Raw genomic sequence first — 15,131 nt, forward strand, 5'->3', positions numbered from 1 at the left:
TCCACACACTGTCCACTGGCTGGCTGGCTAAATAACACGAGCGCCTCTTCACTCCTCTTCATCAGTCTTCACCCTCCTCTGCCAGCTCACACATGTGACGGGTGTTGTTGCTTTTACAACGATGGCTAATGATTGAAAATGGCTCCTGCGGGTGTCTGAGCGATAACGTGAGGAAACAGCCATGAAAATTAGATTTTGATTTTAAAATCGTGAAGAACATTGTGCTGTTTTTCCTCCTGGTCTGCGTCAGTGTGGACTCGGTGATGAATGTCTCCTTCAGCTCAGATGTGACATAATAATGATGGAAGATGTTAGTGAAGAAACAAAGAAAGGTTTCCTGGAAATTTGGTTAAATTTGTGCAACATGTGGCTGCAAGTCTTGTTGCAGCAAACAGGAAGTGCATTAGCTGCATAACCATCAGCAGGTGGGGGCACATAAACAGAGACAGAAATTATTTTTTAGTTGTATGATCTTCTTCTTCATAAGGTGTATCAAACTACAGGTTTGTACTGTGTTTCATGCTAACAGACACATCCCTGCACAGCTGGCCTTCATTCCTGTTAATAATCATCAGATTAATGGTGTTATACTCACTTAGTTAATTGATGGGATGTGGTAAAAAGAGGTCAGGTGATCAGACGGACAATCTCTCTGATCATGTGACTGTTTCCTGATTGGTCGGACTCCGTCGCAGCGATGGCTGAAGAGCTGCAACGATTAGTCGATCGAAGGAAAGTCAGTCGGCAGCTTTGTGATAGTTGATTAATAGTTTCAGTCATTTCAGTCTTTTGTCATTAATGAGAGTAAATAAAGAGTCTTTGGGTTTTGGAGTATTTGGAGTTGGTTTGACAAAAGAAGAAATTTGAAGACGTCACTTTGGGAACTAAATGATGCGATTGTAAAAATAACGGTCAGATTAATCGATAATAATGATCGTCAGTTGCAGCAGGGTTCCCAGATCATAAAGGACTACATTATTACATTAATGTAATAAATCAGAATTCTCCTGTAAGCACAGAGCTAATAACCTTGGAATCAGAGTGTTTGATTTATAGACTGTCTCAGTGTTTGTGGATCAGCTGCTGCTGGAGGACGAGAGGAAAGACGAGGCTGCTGTTGATGCTGCTGCCTCTTTTCACATGCAGCACATGTGATGTGTTTTTATGGACAGCTTCGAGGTGTTCGCCGTGACGTAAAGTGGTGTTCCGCTCTCAGAAGCGCTGAAGCAAGTGGCTGCAGCATCTTCCAGGAGTCCCCTGTTTACATGTGGATCACAAACTGTGCCTATAAATCAAGTGTTAGACAGTCGACCCCCCCCTCCAGATCTGCCGTTGTCGCGTCAAACGCTCCCCTGCAGGCTTCAGAGTCGGCTGGGAAAGATTGATAGTTCGCTTTTTCTCTAAAAATGCTGCTTCTAACTCTGGTATCACTGTTTTGATAAGACGCCACATTCATCTGCTCGGCTCAGTTCGGTTGTTTCTGATTCTCTCGGTCTCACGCTCTCTTTTGTTTGGAACCACTGACACTGAACAGACATGCAACCCCCCCCCCCGGCCATTACTCACCACTCCCCGGATGCACCTGCAGTCACCTGTGCTGCCCCGTGAGGGCTCGTGGTGTGTTGGATGTCGGGGTTAGCAGCTGGCTGGTGTGTCGGGGCCCTGCCTCCTGCCCTCGGCTCTGGCCTTGTCACGATCGTTGCCGCTCAGCTGTGGTCACCTTTTCATCCGGCGAGCCCTGTTTTTTTTTTGAGTGATGGTGTGACCGCCTGCTGCTGGGCTGCCTCTCACATGCTGTGATTTTCAGTGGAGGAGCCATTAGCCTGGGTCAGCGTGACACTGTTTTTACAACCCAGAACTCCTGACTGCACCACTAATTTGCAGTAACCTTCTTTTTTTTCGGAGCCACTTAATTGTTCCTAAATTAAAGTGGAAGCTGGTGCAGAGGGCAGTGTTTGGGCTCAGACCATCTGCACACACTTCGTCAGGACGTTCGACATCTTAAACACTACACGTGCATTTTTTGCAGCGTTTTTTACGTTTCTGTTAGTGAGCAGGTGAAATAAACGAGGCGCCTGTTAATCAGTGAGCGGTAGATGTGTTGATTAGTGTGTTTTTGAGCTGTGAGCAGGGTCAGGCCAGCTGTCTCCAGCAGTCTTTATGCTAAGCTAAGCTAACAGCGTCCTGACTCCAGCTTCTGGTTTCATCTCAGTTTGCTTGTTTTTCTTCTTCTTATTGACAAGTTCTCTGGATTTCAAATCTGCTGATCGATTGATCAGAGCTGACTGGTGGTTTAAGGGGTGAGGGTGAGCTTCTGACAAATAAAAAGAGAGGAAATGATGCATCAACACCTAATGGGTGATGGCCTGAAGGTGTCACTTTGGATATCTGCGACACTGGTGATCAGTTGTTTACCGGCTGCATGGAGACGCCTCCGACAACGATGCTTCTGAGTGTTTGAAATGAAACTGGAGGAGCTTGCTGCCGTTCAGGATAAATCAAAGTGACATACGTGGCACTGATTGGACCAGAGAGACATTTGCATTGACAAATATATCAATAAAGAGAAACTTATAGCAGTATGTGCCTCTCCAGCTCCTGAAGAGACAAAATCTTGTACATTTGAGATGCAAACAGAGCTGCATGTAACGCACATCATCACTCATTGTGTGTAAATACTTAAGAAGAACAGACGATACAGATGCAAATCAGATGTGAAGTGGAGCGTCTTCGCTTCACGTCACATCATGTCGATGAGCGTGTGGACGGGTGAACGCTGTTGCCACCTGTTGCAGCCTCGTTTCCTGCCACTAAAAGCAGGAGGGATCATCACCAGCTCTCCAGAAGACCACCTCCTTAACACCGACAGCAGTAGGGGAGCTCCTCTAATTGATATTGAGTGGTATGAGAGGATGGGAATAAGCTAACAGCCTCCCCACTCAGTAAACGAGCATTAATCACTTCAGCCCATCTCTCCTGGGATGGATGGATGGCTGCTCGGAGCCTCTCAGGGGTTACTGTCCATATTAACCGTTGACTGATTGGCACATGGATCCTGAGCGTCCGCAGAGCTACTGACACATTTATGGGAGAGGAAAGCTAAAGATTTCCATCTGATGTTCCTCAATTTGCTTTCTGAAGCAACCAAACAGCGAGAATTAGCTGCTTAACACTTTTACATCGAGTAAAAGCCTTTACACGCCAGCGGCCACCAGCGTGTGGAATACTTTCCTCCTCGTACCAGAGTTATTCAGTGATGTGTTCGACCTGTCGAATAAAAGGTTTGAATAGATTCACACCAGTGAAAATTACACATCACGTTTTTGCTGCGTTGTAATAATTTCCTGTGTGAAATGAATCTAGAACATGAATGAATCACACGAGAAGAACAGCCCTGTGTGTAAAAGCCTCAAGACTGTAAATACAGTACATATTAAAAGTATTTATACCATGGTCTGGGTGAATACTCGATTCTGATTGGCTGCAGGGTGTCTGTTCAAAAGTGTTATAGGACACCTATAAAAGAAGTTCCGGTCAAAAAGCCTGATTGTTCTAAATTATTGCGCTGGCTCAAACGCTAGTTGGTAACCGTGGCAACAGAAACTCAGAACATACGTTAACATGGACATCAGCTTTGAGAGCTACATTGCCGCTACTCTCAATGACATTTTGCGACTGTTTTATGCGTCTGTCCTCCGCTTCGTGTCGGACAGTCCACGCCTCCGCGTCGTCCATTCATTTCTGATAATGGACACCTCGTCGGGCATTATCCCTTACTCATTTCCTCTTGACCTTAAAGGATCTTGTTCTGGTCATCAGTGTAAAAAAACAACACGTTATATCGTCTTTGATTCGGTTTTATAAAACAATAAAACCTGGAAGCTTCAAAGTCTTTTTATAGGCGCTCTACTTAAAAGCAGCGCTTGTATTCTCGTGTATATTTTATAAAAAGCAAAAAGGATCAGTTTATATCTCCGTGTTAAAACATAAACTGTATTTGAGAACACACTAAAATTTAACGGTCAGATATATATTTTTTTATCCTCAGGACTTGAGCGTAGCCGGCCTGCGTGTGATAAACTGAATGTTTATGTGAAATATAGTAAACGGCTCAGTTTCCTTCGTGGAGTCGTGGCTTCACTGATCCGCGGACTCGCCGTCCATCTAATGCTCTTAGTTTACTACAACATAGTAGATGGAGCTAAGAACGCGCCCTCGGGGATGAGGTGGCTGCCATTTTAAACGGGGGGAGGGAGGGGAGGTATTGTTTCTGAAGGTCAGGGGGACTCTGGTGGCTGCTTGAGTGGAAAGTTCAGTTTGTCCAGAGCATGCAGCTCGCAGGGGAACGGTGAAATATGGGCAGGTCTTGATGAACCGTGCAGCAGAGCCACAGTTCAGAGGTCCTGAAAAATTACATTTAGGGAGGGGGGGGGGGGGACTCAGATTCCTGTTCTGTCTTTCTGTGACGCTCCTGTTGTCAGTCAAGGACTAAACCCTCAGACTGTCGTGGAGCGTGTCTAAGCAGCAGCACGATCACGGCCACTCTGTCGTTGACGTTTCCTCTCGTAACGAGCGGCTCGACTTCCTGCTGAGACGAGTCCCAGGGCGATGGGGGGGCGTTTGGTGATTGTCTGCTTTGGTTGGAGAACGTGATCAATTGGATCTATACGCAGTAACTAAGCTTTTAATTATGGTCGGTGACCTCTGGGTCTCCGAGGCGTCTTCGCTCCGTGACGAGAGTGATTTGAAGGAGGGAATTAAAGCTGCGCTTCCAAAAGAAGCTGTTTCATCAAGTTTGTTATCTGCTGGTTTAAATCCTCAACCTGTGAACCTCTAACTTGGCTTTAATCCTCCTGTATGTCCATTTATATTTGGTATCTCCTTCATATGTTATTGCTAGCAAATGCTGCCTTTCAAATGGTATTTTTAATGTTTAAATGCTCGTTCACACCTTTCAGACTGATGCATTTAGACATCAGGCTCATTGTTCTGTGAGTCCCGAGGCTTCTTTTATTCGTATGAGCGGGACAACCTTCAGCCTCCAGGTCAACAAAATCTTTTCCAACGATTGTTTTCATTGTCTCTTAATCTTTAGAGCCGTTTTCTTTTGCTTAATTGATCGACCTCTCCCAAAACGGCGACAAAAGCTCAAGGTGACGTCTTCAGATTGTCCAACGGTCCCAAACACGATCAGTTTAAAACAGACAAGCAGCCTCACATCTGAGGAGCTGGAACTAGAGAATACTCGTTTTTGCTTAATAGATGACCTTAATGATCAATCAGTTATCAGACTTTTTGTTCTTTAACTTGCATCAGCAGAGTAAGACGTTGCTTTACAGTTAAACTGACTGTTAAACCAATATCTTCCCACCAACCACACAGTCTCAGTACGTCTCAGTGCAGTGGGGGCTGAATGATGGAATATGTATCATCAGACACAGTCATTTTATTGGTTATTACCTTTTTCTCTTTGGATTGTTCCTCGTCGTGCAGCTTGCAGAGACAGTTGCATTAACTGTGGATGTGCAGATTTTCAGAGCCTGGGCTGAGTGCGGGGGTTAATGCATGTTTTCATGAAGCTGTTAGACGGTGTCGTGGAGTCCGGCTGCTCGTCGCCGTGAACCTGAGCTGCAGCGTTAAACAGCCGGCCGACTGCTGTGCTGCTCTGTGCTGTGTTTACTGATAGCTGTATCTGAGATCACACAACTTGTTACGAGGCCACTTATCACCCAGTCGCCCGACAAACGCAGCAGCAGCGGCGGCGGTGCGCTAGCTCCCGATACGTTTAAAGTGAACGAGCGCTACCACAGCAAGAAATCCAGAGACCTCGGTGAGAGCTGGGCAAGAGGCCAGGGCTGCTAATTGCCTAAGAGATCATCCAAGAGCACTCAAGGAGCGTCTCTCTTAATTAATGATGGGATGATTGCTGTGCCCTAAAACCACCAGAGGGGGAGACGTTTTAGTTGGCGGACGAGATGAGAAAACAGTCGTGCAGCATCACCAGAACGCTGCGCTGCGTTAGAGCCCGAAGTGTTTCCTCAGTGTTTGAAATGCTGCCACTCCCCCCGACATTAAAGCACCGTCGACAAGTCCTTGACCTTCTCGCTATCATCAACGGATTGCTCACGTTTAAGTGTCCAAGTCGTTCTCTCCGAGGAGCGAGACCCCCCCAGCTCGCAGATCTCTCGTGCTCCGTCGCACATGAGATTGATGGCCTCTCACCTCCTATCATTTTCTACTCATTAATTGAGTCCAGGAGTCCCGTCTCCTCCGAGACGGCTGCCGAAGAATCCCCCGCCGTACGCAGTCAATGACTCCTCGGAGCATTGAGCGTGTGTGCCAGCCCTGCCTTAACAGCAACAGCTTTGTTTGCTGCCAGAGAGAATACAGCTGTAAGAGCCCCCTCCGGAGGGTTGTTAAGTCGAAGCATTCCTCACAAGGTCACTGCCGTGCCCATCCAGGTGATATAAATCACAGGCCGCAGGATGGACGGCCGCTCGTTATGTGGACGTGATGTGTGGCTGTTTGACACCTCCTCAATTTGCTCAGCTCACGTGCGCTGCAGAGCGGCGGCGAGGCCCAGCGCGTCAGTTTGAAAGTGCACGCAATCACCATATCCCCACAGGTATCTGCAGAGGTAAATGACTCATCCCGTCTGAGTGGATGAGTTCTGTGGAGGGGCTCTGGAAAGACGGGTACTGCCGCTGGATTGTAGTGGGTGACGTAGCAACGTGTGAGGTGAGGCTTCATCAGGGCGTCAGGGACGTGATCATCCTGGCAGTACGTAATAAAGTAACATGCAGGCGGTAATGGCTGTAAGGAGAGATGACAAATTTAGATTAAAACAGAATGTCGGGCTCGTGTGCATTTTATTTATGTTCCTGGTTTCGACATACTCTGCGATAGTCGCTGAATGATGTGTTTGGATGTGACTTACGTCCCTCTCCTCCATCACTCCGGTGACCTGAGAGGCGAGGAGTGAATTTACTATGTAAATAAAGAACTACACTCGGTCCTTCAAAGCCGTCAAGGTGATCAAAGCTAATATGCTGTTATTTCATGGCTGTGTGGTGCTTCAGCGTTGAGATTCGAAGCTATAGGTGCGACGAGTGTGGTGAAATTGTCACGGGCCGACGTGATTTGCCCCCCTCATGGTGCGTGATGCAGCCGGGAGTCGGTGACAAATGAGCACATTATGAAAAGCTTCATTCTGGCGGCTTTGTTCCTGCCGTTCAGCTCCTCTCTACCATCTGATTGACTTTCAGTTTTTCTTTGAAAACTAAGACGTCAGTTCCTGCGTCTTAAACAAGATAAATGAGTTCTCCGCTTCTGATTGGCAGGGGTCTTTGTGAATTGTGGACAGAAAAAGAGAGACGTTATGCTTCAGATTTTGCAATTTGGAGGGATTTGGAATATTATTTAGCTATTAACCCTCATTTGCATTTAACTAGCAGCCACCACTGCAGCTAGCCGCGCTGCCCTTCCTTACAGGCTCTCTTGCAGCATCTTAATCTTGGCTAGACTTGCAAAAAGGTGCTTTAGGTATTGTATTAGTGCCCAACCACCCTGAGGCACTCTTAATTAAAAGCCCCATGCTTGTTTCCTTCCTGCACGTGTTGGTGTCAAAGAGGAGGAAAGCTCCCAAACCTTCTCCTCCCTGGTGTACCGCAGGCAGACAGGTGGCTGTGCGATGCAGACAGAAAGGTGGCAGGAAGATGAGAGTTGAAGGAGAAAGAAGACAGAAGGAGCACAGGGAGCAGACAGATGGGTTGTAGTGATGACTCTTTCACACTCTTTCAGAGCTTCAGAGTAAAGCAGAGAGGAAGAATGCAACATGGCAGACGATTGGAGGCTGTTTTCTGGCCTCAAAAGACACAGATACACCAGTGATGTCTTGTGGGACTTTTCTCATGCATCTTATAGATCTGCAACATAGATCTGACAGCCACGATGTGCATGATGGAGCTGATCGCAGCCATTCTAGACAATGCATGCGATTCCACCGAGCACGTAGCGTCTCCGTTTCAGAAGCGTCCCAGAGGCGTCCCTCCACGCTGCGCTGCAGAGAGTCTGTCTTTCATGGACAACCCGTCAATCTGCACAGAGCAGATCCGGCGAGGCAGGAAGTCAGAACCAGATCGGTGCCGTGAATCCAGCAAATTAAAAAAATTAAACACCCTGTGCAGACTCTCGCTCGTACGTCAACTATAAACGCAATTTAAAACAGACGAAATGGGAAACCATTTAGAGAAGCACGAATATCAAGGAAAAATGAGCAAATCAGCTAAATCGTGGTGCATTCATGACGTCATGGCGACACACACGGTGGTTGATTGTTGATCTCTGATGTGAGAACTCGCTGCTTTCCTCCACAGTAAATTAAATATCTTTAGGTTTTGGACTGTTGCTCCGAACAAAACAAGCAAACCACGTCACCGTGGGCAGTTTATCCAAATTTTTCCAAAATTAATCGATGAATTAATTGAAAATAATTGGCAGATGAATCAATAATGAAAACAATCCGTGGCTGCATCATGCGTGACGGTCGGTCTGTCGCCCAGCCGTTTGACCTCTCCACGGGAGGTCGGAGTGGGGAAGATCGCACCTGGCAGAGCTCCCTCAGAGCCAGAGATTACACTGGACGGAAGCCAAAGACGCATTAAATATTGAACACTTGTGCAGCAGATTTACAGCCGCTGGACACTGACGTGTGTGAGCGTTTACATCCACTCTGATATACGTGAAAGTGTGACGGAAGGGTGAGGAACGCAGCTCCGTTTGTGATGCTTCTCTTTCATCTGCATCCTGTCTTCCTTTTCCTTCTGGACAAACGACATCTGGTTTGGATTCGCCTCTTCGCAGCTACCACTGTGTGCACGTGAAAGTGATGTAGGGCCACGCTTTCTTTTCTTAATTCAGCATCACAGCCAACATCTGACGTCAGGCCCCCACCCTGTCCCGTCGTTTTCTCCATCAGCACGTCACCGTGTTTTTAATCATTTACATGTTTTTCTTTTTCACTACGTGATGGTTGTAGCTGTAGTTGATTGAAGTTTATTCTGACATATAAACATAAATACACATTCTTAACAGCATAACTGTGTGTTTATATATAAAAACAGCAGTAGTCGTGGTACTGGTACCACTGTTGCTCTCTTATTACCCCACAGTCGCTTCCTTTCTGGTTAATATTTTTCCAGACACTCGCCTCTGTCCTGAACGCCTTTGTCGCTGATGGTGTCTCCTTCTCTTGGTACAGCCTGTCCCTGATAATTGGAATGAATTTTATCCTCCTGACATACATTAAAGTGCCACCGCAGCAGCTAACGGGAGCTGATTAATAGAGCTTGATGAAACTTCCCACCTTGCACAGTTCCCCTCCACCCTGTTCACGCTCTTCAACCTGCGCTGGAACCAGAAACTGTTCCAGGACCTGCTCTACTTGCCCTCTTAAGTATCTCCATCAAAGAGTCTCTCTCTCGTTCATTTATGCATCACAGCCAGTCTTTCAGGCTGAATCATGAATCATTTTCTGCACATGTGTGGAAAATTCTGGTCCGAGTGGCGCTTCCTAAATGTCACCCTGTGTTTAAAGGGCAGCACGATGATGAAAGTTGAGGAGCTGGCTATGACTAACTCCTGGTGTCACGGGCTGATTGAGTGTGTGTGGAGGTGAGATGGCTTGCTGCTAACAGGACTGCATGCCACACTCAGGTCTCCTTTAGACACGCTCATGCTAGTTGCCGGAGAGGCACCTCCAGAAATCAATTGGGGATGCGATGTGAGCAGCGGGAGGTGGAGGAGCATGGAGACGCTTCTCTATCTTCACCTGCTTCCACTGACTTTATGCCTTCAGATGTTCCATGGTTGGTTTTTTCCCGCCTGATGTTTCTGGAACAAACAGCTGGAAGGCTGAGAGAATGAACTTCATTCACATGTGGTGTATAAACTTCATTTTAAAGAAGAAGACGTTGTGTTTTAACATCCGTATTAATGCCACAAATCAGGTTTAGTGTAAACCATGAGTGACGGTCCAAAATCTAAACAGTACGAAACCATCAAAACATCAAACGGACAGAAAGCATTTCATTAGAAATCAAACAGATAAAAGTGGTTAATACCAAATAAATAAAACAAGTATGAAGAAGTTCAGGATTTAAGTTTTAATCGGGATTTAAATCAAAGTTGTAAAATCAAGCCTAGTCGAGATTTTTGCTCCTAAACCAGAAAGATCTATGAAGGCAGAACAGTTGGTGCCACCAGTTCCAGTTTGGTGGAAAAGATTTGAAGACTGTGGTCGAAAAAGAAGATTTATTGTACGAAGCATGAACAAACTGACATTTGTGAGAGGTTGTTTGGGTTTTTGTCCAAAGAAGTCTGGACTCTGAACCACTGAGCCTTTCAATCATGAGACTCTCACCTGTTACCAATCCACCTGTTTACCTGTGGAATGATCCAAACAGGTGTTTTTGGAGCGTTCCACGTGTTTCCCAGTCTTTAGTTGCTCCTGTTGCATCAGAATAAGCAAGAATAAGCAGATATTCAGAAAAATCACTGAAGCTGATGAGCTCAAACATTAAATTTATTGACTTTGTGCTGTTTTCAGGTGAGTTTATGTCAAGAAAGGGTAGCTGATCATCATGGAGTCAGTTTTGCACCCTTGTAGCCACAGTGACGGCTCTTCACCAAACAGTCTCACTCAAATTAACGTTTTTATGAATGAAGACTCGTGTAGTTGCCCGTGTGAACTGCGAAATGGTTTGACCTCCACGCGTCCGTCCATGTGAGTGCTAATGTCCAACCACCTCGTCCTAACGCAGCTTCACGTGCAGTAACTTCCTGTTGTCGTCTTTGTGAGTGATTCACTGCCACAGTTTGTCCTTACCTCCGTCTCCTCTGTTGTCTTTTCACAGCGTTCACCATGATGATCATCCTGGCTCTCATCCGCATCAGTAAAGGCACCGAAAAGCGTCACCCGCCAGTCGCCTCCCTCTCTGGGGTGCCCAACCTGTTTGGGGTGTGCGTCTACTCCTTCATGTGCCAGCACTCCCTGCCCTCCCTGGTGACGCCCATCTCCAACAAGAAGCGCGTGGGCATCCTGGTGTTTGCGGACTACGTCCTGATCCTGGGCTTCTACGCCCTCCTCTCGTTCACCGCCATCTTCTGCTTTGACAGCTCGCTGCTGCACGACATGTACACCCTGAACTTCACGGACAACTGCGACGTGCTAGACGTTCCGTTCCTGCGCTACTTCCTGGGCCTGTTCCCGGTTTTCACCATCAGCACCAACTTCCCCATCATTGCCGTCACACTCCGCAACAACTGGAAGACCCTGTTCCACCGGGACGGAGGCACCTACCCGTGGGTGGTGGACCGCGTCGTGTTTCCCCTCATTACCCTGGTGCCCCCGATCGTGGTGGCCTTCTGCACCCACAACTTGGAGTCCCTGGTGGGCATTACTGGAGCCTATGCCGGCACGGGGATCCAGTACATTATCCCAGCCTGCCTCGTGTATTACGGCAGACGCCACCTGGAGCCCGTGATGGGCAGGGATGCCATCAACAAGCACCAGTCTCCCTTCCGCCACGCCTTCTGGGTGTGGTTTGTTTTGGTGTGGGCTGCTTCCTGCCTCATATTTGTCACAGCCAACATCATCCTGACTGACACCAAGAAATGAGACTCACTGATCCAAGAACTGTCTGAAGAATCTCTGTGCGGCCAGTCTGTTTGTTCCTGTACACGAGGCCTTACATGCTGCTGGTTGGACAGCGTGCCTTTTAATGGGACTTTTTGTGGCATATATGAAATGTAATTAAGAGTAATTTATCAAATTTGTTAAAAGGGACCAAATGTCAGGTGTTTTTTTTTTGTTCCATCCGAGCTGGAGCAGTGCATGACGACAATGAAAGGGACAAACTGATCATTTACTACGTGGATGTTTTGGGATTTGCACTTAAACAACTTTTTAAAAAATACATCTTAAGGCTTCAGTGTGCTTCAAACAAACTAGTTCATATGAAGTGCGAGCTGCAGAAAGTTGGCTCGCTTGTCGGAATGTCGGTTGGAAAAGTTGTTGAACTTGAAGCGTGAACTTGTTTGAAGCAGACTGACGCTTTAGGAGTTCTGTGGGTTCGTCCATCCTGCGCTTCTTTAACTTCTTATGTCTCATTCAAATCACACACTTCGGAGGACTTAGGGTGTCGAGACGCTGAGGGATCCGCTGGACCTCCAGGCCAGATGGTTCCCATAAAAATATATAACAGGAGAACGGAGTGGTGGAGAAAAAGAGCCTGTCACATCCGGACTCGTGCTTTGTTGCTGAACTGCTTGGCGTCTACACAGCTTAATAATGAAATTGGAACAAAAACCCAACAGGAACGAATCAGGGATGATCGGTCTTTCGCGGCTGACGTGAATCCATTCCTCAGCGGCGGCCGCCTCCGATCTCCTCGTCCCCTTGTGAACAATGAGGCTCGGTCCGTGACAGATCCGCTGACAGATAGGCCTCCAGGAAGAGCTCCATCTCTGTTTATCACCAGGCACTCGCGCCTGTGGTTCACACACAGGGCATGTCTGCCGTCTTTTACTGCTCAGCACCCATTCACGACTCTGTCAGCCTCGCACTGTATCTATCACGCAGCCCGGCGCCTGACAGGATAATAGTGATCTACCGGCTCCGGCTCCGGATGTGGGGAGGCCTCAGTGGCCAAAAGTGAAGGGAAGTCATCCGAATGTGACTCCGAAGCCTCACGCGCTTCCCACCGTGCTGTTTCTTAGTAATGCTGATTTCACTGACACTTGGCAGCTTCCTCTCTGAGTTGTGCCTCTGCTGATGGACGTCATTGTTGCCCCCACACCTTAAGTCTTTACCTGTCACGTTTTGTCTTGTGTGTTGGTTCATCCCAAGTGCAGAAAACATGAACGGAAATGTGTTTGGACTCTTTCAGCATTGAGAAAAATAAAGTTTCTAAAAACTCAGCAGCAGCAAGCCTCAGCAGACGTCCCTCTGGGTCCTCCACAGGTCTCCGGGGGACTGGGTGGTGCCTCCAGAGCAACGGGAGCATCGTTTCTGCAGAAACACCACAAACAAGCTTTTATTCAGCTGCGCTGTGTTAGGATGGAGGCAGAAGTCTCAGAGACACATATCCCAAAATCTGGACAAATAAAACTAACTAGACCTCTAGAGGTTTGTTTATTTTTTTCTAATCTGGGTAAAAAGTGTTGTTGACGGTGTTGCTTCACCGAACTGCTGTAGGACTTAATCAGCGCAGGAGAATCGAGCTGATTGATTCAAACTGTGGCCACAGAAAATCCAACTTAAACGCAGCAGCAGTCAGCAGTTTAATGGTTTGTTGTGTCCAGTGTCGCCCTGTTTGTTTCTCCAGATGGGTGCAAAACCTGAGAGTTTATGTTGGACAGGTTAGTTAACTCACACTGGTTAAACTAATCTACCCTGACTTTAACGTGTGTGTGATTATGAACTGTTAAATGTCCATCATGTAACGCATCGAGTGTCTGGAATTAGAAAATAACTGATGCAGTGGAAGAAACTCCTGCAAAGCTTTTTCACCTGCACTTTGTCCATATTTGTCTTCTCTTACACCACTTATCCGTTTTTTGCTGTGGTCGGCACGGGTCTGGGCTGCAGCCTTTGAGCGGTGGGCGTGCAGCATCCAGCCAATGACAGCACGCAGGTGAGGTGGGAGAAGGTAGGAACCAGGTGCAGCAGCATGCATTTAAGTTCCTTAAAGAGATGCATCATATCTGAGCCTGTTTGACTGTCTGAGATGTCCAGACTTTTCTTCATCTGTAATGTGGTCTGTGTTTATCACCTTCAGCGTTAAATGCCTAAATTGATGCCGTTACCACCAACGAGAGCTTTTTAAAGGGGACTCACGTGGTCGTCTGCAGTGCAACACCACTCACACGTTTGTTTTTAAAAGCCGCCACAGTTGTGGTCAATTAAAATGCAGATCAGGCGTCAGGACGTACAGTAGCTCAGCGGGCCGCGCGGCTGCTTCACCAGCTGCTGTAATGCAGTTTGAATTGAAAGCTAACGTGCTGTGACTCGAGTGTTTTTAACGCACAGTGACCGGGAGATCTCCACACGTGCATCGTAGCATTGTTGTAGCACTGCTGAAGGTCTCCGTCTTCGCCGAGCTGCAGGGACAGTTTGTATTTGAGATCATCGGTGATTTGAGGTGTTGTCAGGTCCGTCGGGGCTGCAGGAGCGAGCTTCTGTCTGCGTGAACTGTCAGCTCTCGGGTGTTCGCTGTTCTTCCTCCCACAGTCTGATGCCACAGGTCTTCTTCTCCTCGTCACATGTTGGGTAGATGTTTATGATTCAGCGTGCTCGTTTGAATGATTCGACGTTGGATCTGTTGAACGTGATCTGATGACTCTTGGAGTTGTGAAATGTGCCTTTTTTTTAACGGGGTCATTTTTTTCCCCTGAACTTCTCGACTCTGATGTTTTTCATCTTCAGCGTCTGCATGTGAAGCCACTTCATTTAACTGACAATCAGCTGCTCCTCGTTTCTCTTTTCTGTTCCTCGTTACCTGGAATATTTCTGAGAATTGTTTTATTTTCTCATCTCTCCTCCATGTTTCAGGTGTTTGTTTACAGCCTGTGATTCACTCATTTATATGGATGTTTCCTGCTTTAATGGATGTTCTGTTGGATTTTTATGATTCACAAAGAAAATAAAAGCTTTATGCTCATCTGAACCTCATGAACCTCAGTTACTTTCAGGGACGCTGGTTTTTTTTTTACAACCTGGGTCTAATTTCCTGGTTTTTGCCCTCATGCCTTCATCATTTATAACATTTAGTCACTGGCGTCTGTGTGGACAATTAGGACACAAACTAAAGCCTTTGACATTTTCAATCAGTTAAACTAGTCCAGTTCCCTCTATAATAATAATAATAATAATAATAATTATTATTATTATTATTATTATTATTATTATTATTATTATTATTATTATTATTATTATTATTATTAGTAGTAGTAGTAGTATTATTATTGTTATATTCATGTTCTACATTAATATCTAATTGCATTGCATAGCCATACTATAAAGCCAAAGGTAAGTGGACGCCCTGCTCACGTATTTCAGTGTTCTCGTGGTT

At 46.6% G+C, this 15,131-nt stretch overlaps 1 protein-coding gene across 1 annotated transcript in view; it reads left to right on the forward strand.

The window, feature by feature from the left end:
* tmem104 (transmembrane protein 104) overlaps nt 1-14,720 on the forward strand; it is a 51,806-nt gene extending 37,086 nt beyond the window's left edge. Inside the window, exon 10 of the mRNA XM_041957931.1 lies at nt 10,914-14,720. Within this exon, the coding sequence (XP_041813865.1) occupies nt 10,914-11,677 (764 nt within the window). The 3' untranslated portion in view covers nt 11,678-14,720. The remainder of the gene's footprint in view (nt 1-10,913) is intronic.
* The last annotated feature ends 411 nt before the right edge of the window (nt 14,721-15,131 follow it).

The sequence above is a fragment of the Chelmon rostratus genome, chromosome 17, assembly GCF_017976325.1.
Source record: "Chelmon rostratus isolate fCheRos1 chromosome 17, fCheRos1.pri, whole genome shotgun sequence".
NCBI classification, from domain to species: Eukaryota; Metazoa; Chordata; class Actinopteri; order Chaetodontiformes; family Chaetodontidae; genus Chelmon; species Chelmon rostratus.